The sequence below is a fragment of the Rhinoderma darwinii genome, chromosome 5, assembly GCF_050947455.1.
Source record: "Rhinoderma darwinii isolate aRhiDar2 chromosome 5, aRhiDar2.hap1, whole genome shotgun sequence".
NCBI classification, from domain to species: Eukaryota; Metazoa; Chordata; class Amphibia; order Anura; family Rhinodermatidae; genus Rhinoderma; species Rhinoderma darwinii.
The window spans coordinates 59907276-59926664 of record NC_134691.1 but is presented as its reverse complement, the minus strand read 5'-3'; the positions used below and the strand labels follow the sequence as shown (position 1 = coordinate 59926664).

Sequence of the window (19389 nt, the reverse complement as noted above, 5' to 3'; positions counted from 1 at the left end):
ACTACTCTTATTGAACCTGTATAGGTAGTAAATATATATTGTAAATATTGTGTGTCTCCTCGCTCCTGCGCCCCCTCACCTCTCAATGGACTTGTATGGAGCAGCGTGTCCGTGTCTCTTTCTCTCTGCTCCTTCCACCTGCTTCCCCCTTCTCTCTCCATTGACTTGTATGGGCAGCGTGTCTGTGTCAAATTTTCTCTCTCTGCTTCCTACTCCTGCTCCCCCATTCTCTCTCCATTGATTTGTATGGTCAATCATGTTTGTGTCTTTCTCTACCTGCTCCCCTCTCCATAGACTTTTATTGGCAGGCAGTAAAGAGGCACACCTCCACTTCCTGTAGTCTGTCTTTTCTGCTCTGTAACTAGGAATGGATTTTGCTTGACAACAGGGGGGTGGACAGCAGATTACAGGAAGGGAGACACGTAGTGGAAGTAACTTCACACAAAATTTGCATGGATAAAAAAAACAAACTAATTTGAACAGTGAGTAAATTACAAACTTGTTCTATATCAGGTACACTATCAGATCAGCATAGGTTGTTTGAAAAGTTAGTGTCCATTTAAGCAATCAAATCCTAGCATGGAAGACTTAAATTTTTTTTAAATCTTTCTATAATTTAAAGTTATACATTTTCTTTTGAGCACAGATGAAACACATGCAGGAAGCTGATCGTAAAGTGTCCGCCTCAAAAAGAGAAAATGAGTTGCTTCGGGCATCTGTACGTCAGCACAAAGATAAAGTCCAGCAGCTCCATGAACTGCTTACTTCAAGGGAACAAGCACACAGGTACCTGTGACTGTCAACAGTATTATAACTATGCTTACAACGCCAGGTTTTGTAAATTTCAGCTCTTGCCGTGATGATCATGTTGAAAAGTAGCGTGAGCTGCCAGAAGTCTTGAACCACTTGCTGGATTTTGTCCTGCAGAATTCATTTCGAAGAGAAAATAATTGTGGCAGATGTGTAAAATAAATTGATTTCCATCACCCCTTAGCAATAGTGACTTCCCAATTGTCTTTATTTTGAGAACTTAATGTACGTATTGGTACAAAAAGTAACACAGTCGCTTCTTATCTCTTTTTTGTTTTCTCTCCTTTTTTTCTCTTTTTTTCTCCTCTCCTTTTTTCCTCTTCCTCTCCTTTTTTCCTCTCTTTTGTTCTCTCTCTCTCTCTCCTTTTTCTCACTCTCTCTCTCTCTCTCCTTTTTCTCACTCTCTCTCTCCCCTTTTTTTTCTCTCCCTCTCTCTCTCCTTTTTTTTCTCTCTCTCTCTCCTTTTTTTCTCTCTCTCTCTCTCTCCTTTTTCTCTCTCTCTCTCTCTCTCTCTCTCCTTTCTCTCTCTCTCTCTCCTTTTTCTCTCTCTCTCTCTCTCTCTCTCTCCTTTTTCTTTCTCTCTCTCTCTCTCTCCTTTTTTCTCTCTCTCTCTCTCTCTCTCTCTCTCTCTCTCTCTCTCTCTCCTTTTTTCTCTCTCTCTCTCCTTTTTTCTCTCTCTCTCTCTCTCTCTCTCTCTCTCTCTCTCTCTCTCTCCTTTTTTCTCTCTCTCTCTCCTTTTCTCTCCTTTTCTCTCTCTCTCTCTCCTTTTCTCTCTCTCCTTTTCTCTCTCTCTCTCTCTCTCTCTCTCTCTCCTTTTCTCTCTCTCTCTCTCCTTTTCTCTCTCTCTCTCTCTCTCTCTCTCTCTCCTTTTTCTCTCTCTCTCTCTCTCTCTCCTTCTCTCTCTCTCTCTCTCCTTTTCTCTCTCTCTCTCTCTCTCTCTCTCTCCTTTTCTCTCTCTCTCTCTCCTTTTTCTCTCTCTCTCTCTCTCTCTCTCTCTCTCTCCTTCTCTCTCTCTCTCTCTCTCCTTTTCTCTCTCTCTCTCTCTCTCTCTCCTTTTTCTCTCTCTCTCTCCTTTTCTCTCTCTCTCTCTCTCTCTCTCCTTTTTCTCTCTCTCTCTCTCTCTCTCTCTCCTTTTCTCTCTCTCTCCTTTTCTCTCTCTCCTTTTTTTCTCTCTCTCTCTCTCCTTTTTCTCTCTCTCTCTCTCCTTTTCTCTCTCTCTCTCTCCTTTCTCTCTCTCTCTCTCTCTCTCTCTCTCTCTCTCTCTCTCTCCTTTTCTCTCTCTCTCTCTCTCTCTCTCTCTCTCTCTCTCTCCTTTTCTCTCTCTCTCTCTCTCTCTCTCCTTTTCTCTCTCTCTCTCTCTCTCTCTCTCCTTTTCTCTCTCTCTCTCTCTCTTTCTCTCTCTCTCTCTCTCTCTCCTTTTTCTCTCTCTCTCTCTCTCTCTCTCTCTCCTTTTCTCTCTCTCTCTCCTTTTTCTCTCTCTCTCTCTCTCTCTCTCTCTCCTTCTCTCTCTCTCTCTCTCTCCTTTTCTCTCTCTCTCTCCTTTTCTCTCTCTCTCTCTCTCCTTTTCTCTCTCTCTCCTTTTTTTTTTTTTCTCTCTCTCATATGTGCGACCTCAGGGGTGTATACAAAAATCCTAGAGCGACAAAGCAAAACTCATGATGGTTCCCACATAGTATGTCGCCACAAGTGCATGCTTTTATTAAAGTTCATGTACACTATTCCGTCTAGGTAAAAATTACTGTGCAAATTAATTTTATTATAAGGAATCTCGGTTTTTCTGACTTGATAAACTATATTATTCTGGCTGCATGCAGCCACCACTAGGGGAAGCTAACTGCATAGGAATTTAAGCGGCTACTATTTAACTTAAAGGCCGTCATATACAATTAGATTGCGTGTGTCCCGCTACTATAGTTTGTACGCCATTGGTGGACATGGCGTCTCGCATCTCCAATGCATTCACATCTGTTGACATTTTAAGAAAGCATGATTCCTTGCATACATTGTCCATTACTGGGTACACAAATGTGACATCACAGTGTGTATTCTTCATTTCTAGAAAGGAGCTTGACACAAGAGTGTCATTAAATGGGCCTGAGTTCCAAGAAACTGTGGCTAAGGATGTGTCCAAAGCTGAACGTCTCCATAATCAGCAGATAAAGGAGTTTCAAGATAAAATAAATGCGCTGTCGCAACAATATACCGATCTAGAAGATGAATTTCGTGCCGCTCTCATTATTGAATCAGGAAGATTTAAAGAGGTACTACTATGACAAATGTGTCGATATCCAAATGGGAAGTTAACATTTTCTTTGTTGATGCCCAAATCAAAGCCCTTTGAAAGGGTTGTCCGCTTTGGATAATCCCCATATAAGCAGATCACATGGGGTCTCGCACAGTACACTGAATCCGATTGGTCAGAGCCTTCACTTCGACTCTCTAGCCTTTAGACTCGTTCACAGTCAAAGTTTATGAAGAATATAACAAAGGGACTAAAAACGTAGGAGATCGTTTATCTGAGCGTTGACGAGGGAATATATCATAATATTGGTTACACTAAAAAAAATGAATGCCAAATATTTTTTTAAGAAATTAAGCTCCTTTATAACATTATGGATGCTATCTCCTCTTCTAGAACAAGTAAGCACATTTCTAATTGGTTGTTTACCTCGATCACAGCATTTCTAGGTCCGTTGTCATACATGTTGTCAATTTCATAGGTTAAAGATGGCTTTGATACTGTCATGGCAGAGCTCGCAGAACATAAAGAAGCGCTCTCTCACAGCCGCCACAAAGGGAAGCAATCAGCGAGTTTAATACAGGAGCTCACCACCATGGTAAAAGAACAGAAGACCAGAATAACCGACATTACCAAAGCAAAGCAAGAGACCATAAGTACTCTGAAAGTAAGTTTTTACTAATATTATCTGTAATGTAAAGGGGGACTTGTGGAGCAGAATATGTCTTTACCTCCAAAGTATTTCAGATCACGGTCTCTTCTGCAAGGCGGGAGATTGGTCACCGCCGATTCTCAGAATTCTCTATCACAGAAGGACCGATGGGGAATTTTGATCAGGGAGACGATCCATACACTTTCCCCCTCACCTTTTACCTAGTAACCCCCAGGCCTCACCAATGGGGAAGCAGCTCATGTCCGTACCAGAATTCACCATGATGTCACTGCACAATATGTCCAATCCACTAAGCAGTAACCCGTTCCTATCAGCAGATCGTTCCACTGATCATTTTTTTCAGGATACCAAACTTGAATGGATGCAGGGGCACGCACCTTACATATTAGAAACATACGATCCAGTGGATAGCCTATTGGTAACGCTGTTGGTTATCACACATTACAGTCCATTTTTCATAATCGATATATTCTATACAGATCCGGTTATCATTCTGGCCCATCATAGATAGGCTGCCCTTGGTTCAAATGTAACTTTATTTAAATAGCGCTTGTAAATTTGTTAATGTTGTTGTCTTAAGAATTGAACGGTTGTTAACACTAATGTTACTACAATTCTAGAGCAAAATGCGCAACCTAGAAACGGTGGCGGAAGAAGAAAAACGAAAAACCGTTCAGATTGAGCTGCTAAAGCAAGAGAAATCCAAACTTCTTTCACAGCTCACAGCCCAAGAGTCACTGATCGATGGTTTAAAAGCTGAAAGGAAAATCTGGGGACAAGAGCTAACTCAGCAAGGTGAAACCATTGAGTCCTTCTATTCAGTTTGAAAGAACTTTGCTTTGTCCGGAAAGGATTATTCCCATCTCATAAAGTGATGGCAGATTGCTCGGACATAAGTTCACTTTCTATGCAGAAACTGCAGCATGGCCCCATTTAACCATGAATGGAGTTGTGCTGCAGGGAAATCTTTAATGGGGACACCGCGCTAAACCATCGCTGCAGAAACCGAATTCTCAGGATTGATGGGGGTCCCAGAGATTTGAGCCCCACAATCAGAAAGTGATCGCATATCCTAGCTAAGGTGGGGATGATCCTTTAAATGTTTTAAATGGGTTTTCTCACAAAGACAAACCCTTTTTAAATAGAAGCTGGCACGGCTATCCGGAAACAGCCGTTGTCACTTGGGGAACTTGCATCTGTCCATACATTTCGAGTCCACCAATCATTTTGAGCCTCTGCTCTGGCTCCTAAAAGGAGGTCTGGGGCAGGGGACCCCCATCTATGACATCCATATCCCCTATCAGGGGACAGTGGTCATGTGGGCTCACTCAAATGTGTAAAAGTTCACATTTAGCAGCCCTGGGGGATTCTGGCCCCTAAAAATGAAATCTGCATTGTATTAATTATTATTGTAGATCTGAATATTACCGTCTCTACATTTGCTCATTTAAAAAAACAATTCCTTAAAAATAATAAAATGTTTTGTAGGTGTTGCACTGGCCCAGGACAGGGGAAGGCTTGAAGCAAAAATTGAAGTCCTTTCCACAGAGATGGAGACATTGAAAAAGCAAAATGAACGAGACAACGATGCGCTGAGAATCAAAAGTAAAATGGTGGACGATCAAACTGAAACCATCCGGAAACTGAAAGAAGTGAGTGTTTGGGACTCGCCCTTTGCGCTCTACCATTGACCGTTCATTGGACGCCATTTGTTGAATTTCATTTATGTGGCTTATGTTTTGTGGTTTGTAATTTTTTTAGTACCCATTTGTCCAGTGGGTGGGGGCCGCAGGAGACTCCTGAGCCTGATATGCAACCCTAGCCACAGGGGAAGACAACTTCACAGGGTGCAACTGCCTTCCCCAGAATAGTGATGGAGCAGGAGTGCTCCTGTACACTGAGTGCTCTACCCAACCATACAAAGCAGTAGATGTCACACGTTCAGGATTTACGTGTGGATTCCGGCCTAAATCCTGACCGAATAGGCTAACATTCCACCCACAATGCTTGTTAATGGAGTATTTCATACCTCGTTCACATGATGCGGAAAAATATCTGCTCGCAATAAGGGATGCGCTGCACATCTTAATATCCACAGCATGTTCGTTATTGCCACAGACTGAAAAGCTCCATTAAATTACAGTGGGGCCAATCCGGTGAGAAATCAGAGTTTCTGCTGCAGATTATATAACAGAATCCATGTATATGGCTCCTGTTAAGTAGAATAGAAGCCGTATATGGATTGGGTCCCTAGTGGAGAATTACTCAAACTTATACATACTACTGAATTCTTTAAATATTTGTGAAACGGTGGGTACCCAAATTTTGAAGGATTGCTTGCTCAGTCTGTCTCCTCCTTATACATACCCCATTATAAGGGAGACAATAGTGACGCAGGGAGATGTGCTGCCGACAACGATAATATTTTTCATTTTTAAAGCGATACGATCAGCAGATGAACGAGCGTTCGTATACTGATCGCTGCCCTGTTTACACAGGGCAATTATCGGCAACTAGCGTTCTATGAACAATCGTGTGCCCGATAATTGGCCCGTGTAAAAGTGCCCGTAGTCTTTGTCTAAGATGTTGCAGGTATACATAATAATCACTGGTAATTTATCCTGACCAGTCCACGCTTGGAGAAGCAAATTCTATATTTTTAGGCTTAACATGGAATGGTACATGCTCTTCGCTTTGTCTGGTCAGGGATTGCAGGAAAGGGATGAACGCATCCGAAAACTACGTGGAGAAAATTTGGAGATGGAGAAGACATTTAGAGAGCAAAACGATGAAAGAGCAGCACAATTGCAGGAGCTGAAAGAGAAGCTGGAAAGGCAGATGGAGAGGAAGGGGGAAATCAAACTTCAGCTGGAAGAAAAGGAGGCCGAGCTGCTGGATGTGAAGAAAGCTTACAGGTGATTAAGCAGCCGCCGGAGCAGAGGTTTTACTCAATGGAGCTTGTGCTGTTTGATGTGGAATGTGGGCTCATTTCAGGCTTTTGCTCTTTCTATTCATAGTGCAATGAATAAGAAGTGGCAGGATAAAGCAGAATTACTAAGCCGGCTCGAAACACAAGTCAGGCAGATGAAAGAGCATTTTGATGCCAAGGAAAAGAAGCTGATTGAAGAGAGAGACAAAAGCCTTCAAAATCATAAGTAAGTAGAAAGCTATTTGGGTAAAAGAAACTTTGTACAGAGTCGGTGAAACCCACCAATTTATCTAAATGGTTAGTAACCCTTTTTTGATGTTTAATGACTGCCTATCATGTATACATATCATTCATACTCCAAAAGAGGGCTACAACAAAATGGCGGCACAGGGTGCCAGAAAGATATCCGGTATTGTATGATTATTAGACAATTGGGTAATTTGTTTTGAGCTCGAATATTTATGTTTTTCTTTAATTCAATGCCACAGGATTTATATAGACCCCAAGAGTAGTGCATTTTCGATCTGTCCAAATGTACAGGAAAAAAATATTGATCACAATCTCCAAAGAGTAAGACATTCTCTCACTTTGACTAGTCAAACATTTCCTATTGAATAGTCTCACAAATAATTTGCAGGTGCTTGGAGGTCGCATGCACTCGATTCGCCTTTCACCACTTATTTCTATGTGCATAGGGCTGTGATGGAAAAGCTACATTCCGTGGATGACGCATTTCGGAGACAATTAGAGTCCATTCTCGCTGCTCACCAGGCGGAGGTTGTTAAAGTGGCAAGTGAGAAGCAAAAGGAAATCAATGCAGCCAATGAAAAGGTAAGTGTAAATCTCTGTCCAGTCAATGTGAGCAGTGCAAATGACTTTTGGGACACCAAGGAACTAAGGTTATTAGTTAAAAATGGAAACAATCAGCAGAAGGTGAATCAAACTGAACTAATATATATATCTCCACACAGTCGAGTGACATTATTGTGACAACTTTCGATATCGGCAATGCTTAGCCCATAGAGGAGGTGATGTGTCGTGGGCTGGCTTGGTGGGTATATAAGGTGTGCAATAGGCTGTCTGAACACATATCACCCATTGTTGCCATAGGTAAAAGTGGCGTTTTATCACAGTTGCAAAAAGGGATGATTTTTGGCTATTTGTAAACTGTTCGCGTGTTGCTGTGGTGACAGTGTATCGTGAGTGGACAAATGGCAGTATTGGGAATAACCGACTTTTAAACTACCGAGCACCACGTGCCATTGATGTGAGAGGTGAAGGTCCGCGAGGGGCGAACGACGCGCTACAGTGGAGCAACCCACAGTGAAAATCATCCAGGGGGCTACCAGACGTGTGTCTAAAACAACAGTTCAGCGAACCTACTACGTATGGGGCTCCGAAGCAGACGGATGGTCACTGCTTCTATGCTAACTAAGGTGCATCGGAAATAAAGGCTTCAATTTGCACGGAAGGTATCAGAATTCAACCACCGATGTTTTGCAAAGGGTTGCCTTCTCCGATGAGTCACGTTTTCTGCTTCATCGAACGGATGGACGTTGGCGTGTCAGGTGAGAAACATCAGAGAACAAACACCCTTCAACCATTACTGGAAGAACACAAGCTGGTGGCGGCAGCGTTCTGGTCTGGGGAATGATTTCATGGCATTCTCTGGGCCCACTCTGAACCGATTTGGGTATAAATCCATTGTTGCATATAACGTCCACTGATACATGCTGTTACTCTGGATATTAGCTGATGGTCATAATAATGTGACTCGAGTGTGTGTGTGTGTGTGTGTGTGTATGTGTGTATATATATATCTACACAGTCTAGCAGCGCCGGTATTTAACAAAAGCGGGTGCACGCCCCAGGGCTCCGACCTTCGTCCCTTCTGCATACAAAATGTCAAACATTAGGCAGCACTCCAAGGTAAGTAAATAAAAAAAAAAGAGAGCTACTTTATTAGCCCTGATGTGATGTTTCGGCTCCACACACTTGAGCCTAAGAGTGTCTCTAGTGTGTGGAGGACTAATAAAGTAGCTCTTTTTTTTTTTTTTCTACGCTTACCTTGGAGTGCTGCCTAATTTTTTAAATTATAATATATATTAAAGCACGGTTGTAATGAGCTGCTCTAGTCTAGACGACGTGACTCACTTCACTTTGATTGGCTTTCCTATATGGCGACTATGGTAACGGGAGACGCTGCTTTCTGATTGGCCTACGGCTTTTGTTTTGCATGACGTTTGGTGGTTCTGTGATCACGGCTCAATATCGTAGCGATTTCAAGAGTGCTGCATCCCTCTGAAAGACTTTTAACAATTTGACTTTTCAGTCAGCCTATTTAGCCAGAGGAAAAGAAGCTGCCTAATAATTCTGCACACCTTGATGTAGGGTCTTGATTTTCTTAGGCCACACCATCCCTCATTACACAAATACACATCACCTGATCTGCTTCATCCAATAAGCAGTCAAGTTTATACGGCTTGGAGTTGGAAAATATGCATAAAAATGATGATCTGGTCAAAATAATCACTTGCCTAATCGTTGTGCACACAGTGTATGTGTATATATATATATATATATATATATATATATATATAATATACACACTGGAAGAGTGACAACGAGGCTGCCATTAAAGCTGTCCCCGTGTGTGTGTATCGGTGGTTGTGGTGTACATATGTGTGACTACATTCCTGTGTGTTTGCTTATATATGTGCACTTGTGTATACAGTTAGGTCCAGAATTATTTGAACAGTGACACAATCTTCATGATTTGGGCTCTGCGTGCCACCACATTTGATTTGAAATGAAACAACTGAGATGCAATTGAAGTGTAGACTTTCAGTTTTAATCCAAGCGGTTGAACAAAAATATCCTGTGAAATGTTTAGGATATGCAACCATTTTTCTACACAGCCTCCTCATTTCAGGGGCTCAAAAGTAATTGGGCAAATTAACATTACCATAAAGAATAAAGTAACGTTAAAACCAAGCACACCATTGTTTTTCTTGTGAAATTCTCCATAAGTTTGATGTGTCACATGACCCTCTTCCCATTGAAAAAACTAAAGTTGGATACCAAATGGCCGACTTCAAAATGGCCACCATGGTCAACACCCAGCTTGAAAAGTTTCCCCCCTCCCATATACTAATGTGCCACAAACAGGAAGTTAATATCACTAACCATTCCCATTTTATTTAGGTGTATCCATATAAATGGCCCACCCTGTATTTTGTGTCATTGTCCATCTGTCCTGTGAAGCAACGTCCAATCAACCTTGCTGCATTTGGTTGAATCTGAGCAGAAAGTAAATCCCTGAACACCTCAGAATTCCGGCTGCTTCTGTCTTCAGTCACATCATCAATAAACAGTGACCCAGTGCCTTTGGCAGCCATGCATGCCCATGTCATCACACTGCCTCCACCATGTTTTACAGAGGATGTGGTGTGCTTTGGATCATGAGCCGTTCCAAGCCTTCGCCTTACTTTCTTCCTCCCATCATTCTGTGAAGGTTTTTCTTCACCATGGAAAGGATTCTGCGATCATCCACCACTGTTGTCTTCCATGGACGTCCAGGCCTTTTGGAGTTCACGAGATCACCAGCTCTTTTTTTTTTTTTCAAGAATGTACCAAACTGTTGATTTGGCCACTCCTAACATTTGTGCTGCCTCTCTGATGGATTTCTTCATTTTTTTCAGCCTAACGTTGGTCTGTTTCACTTGCATTGAGATCTCCTTTGACCTCATGTTGTGGGTTCACAGCAACAGCTTCCAAATGCAAATGCCACACCTGGAATCAACTCCAGACCTTTTACCTGATTAATTGATGATGAATTAACGAGGGAATAGCCCATGCAGCCCATTAAATAACTTTTGAGATAATTGTCTAATTGCCTTTGGTATCTTGATAAAGAGGCAGCTACATATTAAAGAGCTGTAATTCCTAAACCCTTCCTCAAATTAGGATGTGAATATCCTCAAATTAAAGCTGATAGTCTGCGCTTTAAGCCCATATTGATTATATAACTGTATATTCAATATGTTTTGGTAAACAGCTAAAATGTCAAAACTTGTGTCACTGTCCAAATAATTCTGGACCTAATTGTATGTATCGGTGTATTGTGTGGGTTAACAGAACGTAATCTCTGCAGCTACGGTAGAAAAGTGGCTTGATACCAGATGTTGCTTGATGATCACTTGCTATGTCCCTGCCTCTTGCTTTTAGTATTGCAATTTCTTGGTCTTTCAGTTTTGTACGCTTGGTTGTTTTTCTTTTTAGTTTATTGTATTGTGTTCTTATTTTATGAAATGTATCAAAACTGTTGCAGTGACCTTCTAAACCAATCAGGGTTTCATTTTCGAAGTTAGGGCCTCTCAACCTTATTCTACCGAGGCCTTACCCGCCAGAACAAAGTAATGCCCGGGCCTCACCACCAGTGGTGGAAGTACATGACAAAATTACAAATATTGCTCAAATGACTTCTCATGTGCCTCCTGAACACAGTAAAACATCAAAATAAGAACACAAGGAATCAATTATGCTGCAAACCTGAAATTGCTGCAGCCAGAGAAAGCCCTGTGCAGATTGATTGCTTCTTTCAAAGCTGCTTCCCCACCTCAGTTTGACCAGCGCTGCTTTAAACTAATGTTAGACTGCTGCAACCTGGGTGGATTTTCGCATCTGCATTATGGCCGCTGTACCCAGAGCTTGCACAGTTTTATTGAACTTAAATCACCATGGGGTTCTATAGGGATCAAAATCCGTTCAGTAGAACCAAGGGAGGTCCGGGTATTGCGGTCATAACCTAGATAGCAAAATGTGATTTCCATTACAGCTGTCTGATAGCGCTTTACTCTCAGACGTGCCTGCAATCATACACCAAGACATATTCTGTCATAATATATAGACCACGATCTATTATATATTTCCATGATCCCATATAAGTAAATGAGGTGTCTGGATTGGGGAGCCCGGGTAGCATTTGGATATTTATTTAATGTAGCCAAGAAATATGGCATATATTTTTTTTTACTTTGGAATTCTTAATTGTAACTCTGTCCTCCCGCTATGAGCAAATCTTTCTGGTGGTTCAAAGGAAAACCTTTGAAGTCAAATGGAAAAATTCAATTGTTTTGGTGTAAATTCAATCGTAGCAATTACATTTTTTTTATGTGAAAAAGGAAAGTTGTTATATTTGTCAGCTTTGGAAATTTATGAACTTCTCCAATTACATTACTTACATAATCTCCCCATAAATACAAGAACATGTGCCACTCCTCTATCCCAAACATGGCACATGGTAAAATACAAGTTCATAACCGTGAAATAAGAAACAACATTTAAAGTGAAGCTCCGGGGCAAATTTTCATAATTAGCATAAAGGATGCACTAGGGTCATTAACATTCCAGGGCCGTTAATTCTTCCATTCCAGTTTGTCAAATGGAAGTTCTCGAGGTGCTCCGTACGATGTAAGTCCTTGACACTATAGGCAATAATATGACCCCCTGTTTTCTGATATTACATCCTGCTCTGCAGCCAGGGCCGCCATCAGACATTCCGGGGCCCCATACAGTCAGATTGGTCAGGGCCCCTGGGTGTTTACCGTTTGAGCCTCTAAAGGGAGGGAAGTGATCAGAATGGTGAGCGGGAAGCATAGTAAGCAGCGACCACTGGGGAAGGTTGTCAAAGGGGTTTTCTGAGATATTAAAATTAGTTTAATAGGACTTTAGGTTGAAAATAGATCAAATTGTAATGTGCTTAATTCTGTGCCATTTCCGCACCGCCGGTACCCGCCTGTCCTCAGTCATATCGGTTTACCTTGCTTACACAATGACGTGATGTGTTCATGTCACGTTATTGTGGCAGCCAGTCACCGCTGTACTAAGTAAGGGTATGTTCACACTGAGTTTTTTTGACACGGAAACCGCGCCGCAAAACTCGTCAAAAACGGCCGAAAATGCCTCCCATTGATTTCAATGGGAGGCGGAGGAGTCATTTTCCAGCAAACTGTAAAACCGTCTCGCGGGAGAAAGAAGGGACATGCCCTATCTTCGGGAGTTTACGCCTCTGACCTCCCATTGACATCAATGGGAGGCAGAGAAAGTGTATTTCGCTGACTTTTATGCCCGCGGTGCTCAATGTCCGCAGGCGAAAAACGCAGCGAAAATTGTTGTGCAGGCAGAGGGAAATTTCCGCCTGCAAAAAACTCTGTGTGAACCCAGCCTAAGGGTTCTGGAGGTGTGGGAACGGCACAGTATTTACGTAAATATAATTACCTTTATTTTCAAAGTTCTATCCCTATTTAACCTAGTTTAAATGGAATCTGTCACCGGGTTTATGCTGCTCTATCCTAGGGAAGCATAGAGTAGTGCCGGAAACCCTGATTTCATTGATGTGTCACTTGTCAATATGGTGTCGTTTTCATAAAATCACAGTTTAACATGCAGCGCGAGCCGCACCTGGAGCACGCGCTAATTCTGGAGTTCTCCATATTCATTATATGTGGGACAATCCCACCCACCACCACTGATTGACAGCTTTCTTCTCTATGCACAGTAATATGGAGAAAGCTGTCAATCAGCAGTAATTTTGTGAAAACTACATCATATTGACAAGTGACAGACCCCTGAAATCCGGTTGTCTGTCAATACTTTATGCTGTGCTGGCCTAAGGTAGGGCAGCATAAATGTGGCGACAGATTCCTTTTAGTCATCATGAACAATATCAACCACCTCTCACCTACCCCTTCTCATATGCAGTGTGTGACTAAAATATTATACACATATACAGTGAAGGAAATAAGTATTTGATCCCTTGCTGATTTTGTAAGTTTGCCCACTGTCAAAGACATGAACAGTCTAGAATTTTTAGGCTAGGTTAATTTTACCAGTGAGAGATAGATTATATAAAAAAAAAAAAAAAAACAGAAAATCACATAGTCAAAATTATATATATTTATTTGCATTGTGCACAGAGAAATAAGTATTTGATCCATTTGGCAAACAAGACTTAATACTTGGTGCCAAAACCCTTGTTGGCAAGAACAGCAGTCAGATGTTTTTTGTAGTTGATGATGAGGTTTGCACACATGTTAGATAGAAGTTTTCTATGGGGTTAAGGTCTGGAGACTGGCTAGGCCACTCCATGACCTTAATGTGCTTCTTTTTGAGCTACTCCTTTGTTGCCTTGGCTGTATGTTTCGGGTCATTGTCGTGCTTAAATGCCGCTAGCTGCTCTGAAGTGTCGGCTGTAACATACAGCTGACACCGGCATCGTATGGAGCGAGCTCACTGCGTGAGCCCGCTCCATACTTCCCCTTCCCGGCTATGACGTAACTGTATGTCATATGTCGGGAAGGGGTTAAATCAAGTTTTTATGTTAAACATACAAGAATTTTTGGTGATTTTTTTAATTTCGCCCTGAGCACTGCGCCCACACCAAACTGACCCTTCCTGTTCTGTAGAGATCACGTCTCCGCAGTCCTTTCATTATCATGACAGGCAGGATTAGGCTGTGTTCACATCACCGTTGCCCTTCAATGGTGACGGAAACGTTGCTAAAGGTTCCCCGTTTGTCACCGTTGTGACAGGGTTCCGTCGTCTTTGACGGGATCAATAGCGCAGTCGACTGTGCTATTGATTCCGTCAAAACAACGGAAGACCGCTTAGGTTTCAGTTTGCCTTTCCGTTGAGGGGTTAAGCCGATGAAAAACTCAGACGGAACCCCTCAACGGAAGGGCAATGCTGATGTGAACAGGCCCTTACACTGATAGGTAACACCTGTATGTAGATCACACAGGATCCACCATTGACAATAGGTGATGGACATCCCCTCCGTCACTGCACAATGATCTCTGCACTGGTCACAAAGCATGTCTAGAAAACTCTCCCATAGAAGCCCATGTGGCTACTGTAAATAATATCTCTAAATTCTGTTAACAGCAACTCCGGCAAGTTGACCGTACCCATAATCATTTAAAGAAATGTACTTGTTGTAATCCCTTCTTTCTGTTGACTCTACATGACTTGCTTGTTTTTTTTTTTGCCAATCAGATGACTTATATGCGACCCATATTTTTCAACATGCTGCACATAACAAGTATTCTTTATTAACCCCTTAATGAACACTGTACCTTTTCATGGCGGTTATTAAGGGTACTTATGCTACTGCACCGCCTTTTCAGCACTCTTTGTCCTAAGCCGGGTGTCCTATGCCGGATAGAGCGGATATTCGGCTGTCTAAAGAAAGCCAGGCTCTTGCTATAACGGCCACGGATCTAAGTTACCTCCGATCCTGACAGTTTAACACTCCAGATGCCACGGTCAATAGCGACCGTGGCATCTAAATGGTGACTACAGGGTGCCGTTGGTCTTCATTGCAGTTGGGAGACTAACAAAGGCCCCCAGGTCTGCCATCAGTTTTTGCATATAAGGCCCTGCCAGACAGGCATAATACCCTGTAATACAGAAGTATTGCAGTGTATTATAAAAGCTATCAAATGAGCGACTAGTGAAGTCTCCAAGTGGGATTAAAAAATAGTTTAATAAAGTTACTAATAAATACATAAAAAATTACTAAATTCTTTATTATAAAAAAATTAAAATAGCTACACATAATTGGTATCACCGCATCCGTAACAGCCTGAACTATAAAACGTACAATATTTAAACTGCATGGTGTACGCTGTAAAAAATAAAATAAGAAAAAATGCCAAAATTGCCAAAATCATGGCTTCCTAAAAATGCAAAAAAAAAAAAGCGATCAAAACGTATGCACAAATGGTAGCAATAAAAATAAATACTTTAAAAACAAAAAAGGTTTTATTGTGCAAAAGTAGTAAAACAATTAAAAACATAGTAATATAGTATCAGCGTAATCGTAGCAAGCCACAGAATAAAGTTATGTTATTTATACCACATGGAAAACGGTGTAAATGTATGACGGAAAAAAAATAGAAATTCCGCAATTCTTTTTTGCATCACCCACCGAAATAAAGTAGTAAAACTTAATCAATAAAAAAAGTTATGGCTTTTCAAATGCAGCAATAAAGCTCAAAATAGTCAATAAAAGGGTTAAGTGCAGGGGTGGCAGGTGGCCCCGGGCCCACTTAGATGGTGGGGCCCTGGGCCGGTCCCCCTGTTGTAGCATGTCCCGGTTTCAACTGTATCCGCGTCCTCAGAACCCAGATACAGTTGAATCCAATGCTGGAGCAGGGAGCTGGCGACTCCTAGCTCCAGCATTCACTATGTAATGCCAGCTGTGAGCGGTTTGACGCAGACTGACGGTGCGACGTGACATCATCGCACCTGTCTGCGCGGAGGAGCAGACTGATCGCCTTCCCACTTCGTGCGAATGGGGATGGGTAAATATTTTTTTATTTTTTCTGTGCTATGGGGCATTTATACTGTGTGGCGGCAGCTATGGGTGCATTATACTGTGTTGGGACAGCTATGGGGGCGTTATACTGGATGGGGGCACCTATGGGGGTATTGTACTGTGTGGGGGCACCTAATGGGGGCATTGTACTGTGTTGGGGAAGCTATGGGGGCATTATTCTGTGTGGGGAGGCGCTATAGGGGCATTATACTGTGTGGAGCAGCCATGGGGGCAGCTATAGGGGCAGTATACTGTTTGGGGAAGCTATAGAGGCATTATACTGTGTGGGGCAGCTATAGGGGAATTATCCTGTGTGGGGGGCCCACTCAGATGTGTTTCACCCCTCTGTCCCCTAGCTAAGCCTCTGGTTAAGTAACAGGCCATTTGCTAGCATTGTTTAGATTTACAGAACCTGTTAATTTTCCTATGTTTCCTGCTCCTTACCGCCATCTAGTGTCTATAACTACCTTACAAAGAATCTATAGACCTACAGCCTTTATTTTAATGTTTGTGCTATGCTCACGTTTTCCCTACCTTATTATTGTAGGTTTATCAAGTGGAAGAAGAAATGCGCCACCTCCTCCAAGAAACTGCGAACTGTAAGAAAGCCATGGAAGAGAAGATTAAGCGGCTTACCAGTGCATTATGTGACATTCAACAAGATTTTTAGCTCTAGAATGAACATTGCACCGAATTTAGTATTACATCTGTTTATAGGTGTGTTGGTGGCATTCAACTCATTGAAGAGTTCTTATTTAACTAGTGTCTGTGTATTTAAATGATCGTTTTAGTTTGTCATATATTTCCATGTATATATTCAGATGCGGAATCCTTTCTGACAAATTCAGGCGAACATGGGGAAACTTAGACTTGAAAAACAGCCGTTTTTCACGTCCGAGTTACCCCCCCGTGCGGGTCCCGGTTTCACGGATCCCCATGGACTTGAGTCTATGGGGGCTGGATCCATGAAAACGGTATAAAATAGGACATGTTCTATTTTTCAAGAGACCCTTCACACGGTCCATTGAAACAACGCTCGTGTAAACGGCCCCATTGAAATACATGTGTCTGTGTGACGGCCGTTACACTATATACACTGAGTATGTTTTATAGAGGCTACGTAACTTGTACAGAGGAAAAAGCCATTTTTTTCGATTACCAACATGTCAAATGATTCTCCACCTTTTGAGCCACTTAAATTCATACTTTATGGTACTGCGTTTTGAGGAATTAAATAATATTTACACAATCGAGTCACATAATTATGACCATTAGCCAATATCTAGAGTAACCGCCGGGTGCAGCACGGACAGCAGCTAGACGGGCTGGGAGTGATCAATAAGGTGCTGGTGGGTCGTCTTGGGTATCTGGTGCCTCGCTGACTGCAGAGCATCCCACATTTGCTGGAGTGTGCATGGGGGAGATCCATAGAGCAAACAAGATTATCGAGGTGGTCCCACAGATGCTCAATTGGGTTCAAGTCTTGCGAATTAGGGGGCCAGGGAAGTACTTGGAAGTCTTGGTCGTGCTCTTCCAACCACTGTCGGACATTTCTAGTCGTGTGACATGTTGCATTGTCTTGCTGGAAGATTCCATCTGCCTCAGGGAAGACAGGGTATGTCCACTGTAGAGTGTCGTTCGGCCCTGAAGCACCTTCTCTTAGAACTCTGCAATGTGCTGTTCCTCTGTTATTCCTCTTATAAATGTTTTAAATTTTTTTTTTATATATATATATATATATATAAATTGACAACTGAGTGAGTGCCTGCAGTCATTTATATATTATTGGTGAGCTTGGTATGTCACAATTTTTCCCACAGCTCTTCTGCACATCATCTTCTTTTCTCCCATGTCATTCATGTTGCATTAGTCATTTTTGATGCTACGTTAGGCTCTGTTCACATCTGTGGTGTGGCTTCCATTTATAATGGAATCCACAACGCTGTGCTAGATCCATTGCATGACGGACATCAGCGGCACATAAGGGACCTTACAGAGTTATAATGGGGTCCATCCGGCTCCACCGAAGTGTCCAATAACTTTGACAAGAAAAGCAGAGCTGTATGCAGTGATATCTTTCCCGTCAAAAATGACGGAATCTGCGTAAGTACAGTAACTGTGAAGGGATCGTAGTCATGTTACATTACAGTGTGTACGGAGTTAAAGAGGCTCTGTCACCAGATTTTGCAACCCCTATCTGCTATTGCAGCAGATAGGCGCTGCAATGTAGATTACAGTAACGTTTTTATTTTTAAAAAACGAGCATTTTTGGCCAAGTTATGACAATTTTTGTATTTATGCAAATGAGGCTTGCAAAAGTCCAAGTGGGCGTGTATTGTGTGCGTACATCGGGGCGTTTTTACAACTTTTACTAGCTGGGCGTTCTGACGAGAAGTATCATCCACTTCTCTTCACAACGCCCAGCTTCTGGCAGTGCAGACACAGCCGTGTTCTCAAGAGATCACGCTGTGACGTCACTCACAGGTCCTGCATCGTGTCAGACGAGCGAGGACACATCGGCACCAGAGGCTACAGTTAGCAGGTAAGTCGATGTAGCTACTTACCCGCAAACGCTGATGCTGCTGCAGAATCAACTGTAGCCTCTGGTGCCGATGTGTCCTCGCTCGTCTGACACGATGCAGGACCTGGGGCAGGAAGTGACCTCACAGCGTGATCTCTGGAGAACACGGCTGTGTCTGCACTGCCAGAAGCTGGGCGTTGTGAAGAGAAGTGGATGATACTTCTCGTCAGAACGCCCAGCTAGTAAAAGTAGTAAAAACGCCCCGATGTACGCACATAATACACACCCAGTTGTACTTTTACTTTTCAACACGCCCACTTGGACTTTTGCAAGCCTCATTTGCATAAATACAAAAATGGTCATAACTTGGCCAAAAATGCTCGTTTTTTAAAAATAAAACGTTACTGTAATCTACATTGCAGCGCCTATCTGCTGCAATAGCAGATAGGGGTTGCAAAATCTGGTGACAGAGCCTCTTTAAATACAGACAGGCAAGCAGGCTGACCATCCTACAAGCTGAAAAAAACATATGCAGCTACCAGCATAACAATGTAAGCAAATGCCATAATTTATAGATTATTGGTGACTGGTGCGTTAATGTGCCTGCAATTATTATTTCACTTGTAAGGGAAGCAGATTTTGTAATTGACGTATATCAAGGAATTTCTCATAATACAATTCCCTAATGTATTAATAGGTGGCTCCAAAGGTAAAATCAACGGTATTCCTTTATCATACCATAGCACTCTATCTCGTACTGGGTACTGTATCGTTTTCATTTCACTTGGAATACTCAAGTAATTGCCAAGAGGTTACAGTGATTTGATCTGAATCAAAA

At 42.2% G+C, this 19389-nt stretch overlaps 1 protein-coding gene across 7 annotated transcripts in view; it reads left to right on the top strand.

Moving 5' to 3' along the window:
* Window positions 1–17279, top strand: part of LRRCC1 (leucine rich repeat and coiled-coil centrosomal protein 1) — a 254094-nt gene extending 236815 nt beyond the window's left edge. For all 7 annotated transcript variants that reach the window (XM_075826062.1, XM_075826061.1, XM_075826060.1 and 4 more), the window contains 9 exons: window positions 647–786; window positions 2870–3071; window positions 3531–3716; window positions 4343–4517; window positions 5211–5374; window positions 6429–6637; window positions 6740–6877; window positions 7347–7482; window positions 16578–17279. In XM_075826062.1, coding sequence (XP_075682177.1) covers window positions 647–786; window positions 2870–3071; window positions 3531–3716; window positions 4343–4517; window positions 5211–5374; window positions 6429–6637; window positions 6740–6877; window positions 7347–7482; window positions 16578–16700 — 1473 coding nt within the window. In that variant the 3' untranslated portion in view covers window positions 16701–17279. The remainder of the gene's footprint in view (window positions 1–646; window positions 787–2869; window positions 3072–3530; window positions 3717–4342; window positions 4518–5210; window positions 5375–6428; window positions 6638–6739; window positions 6878–7346; window positions 7483–16577) is intronic.
* The last annotated feature ends 2110 nt before the right edge of the window (window positions 17280–19389 follow it).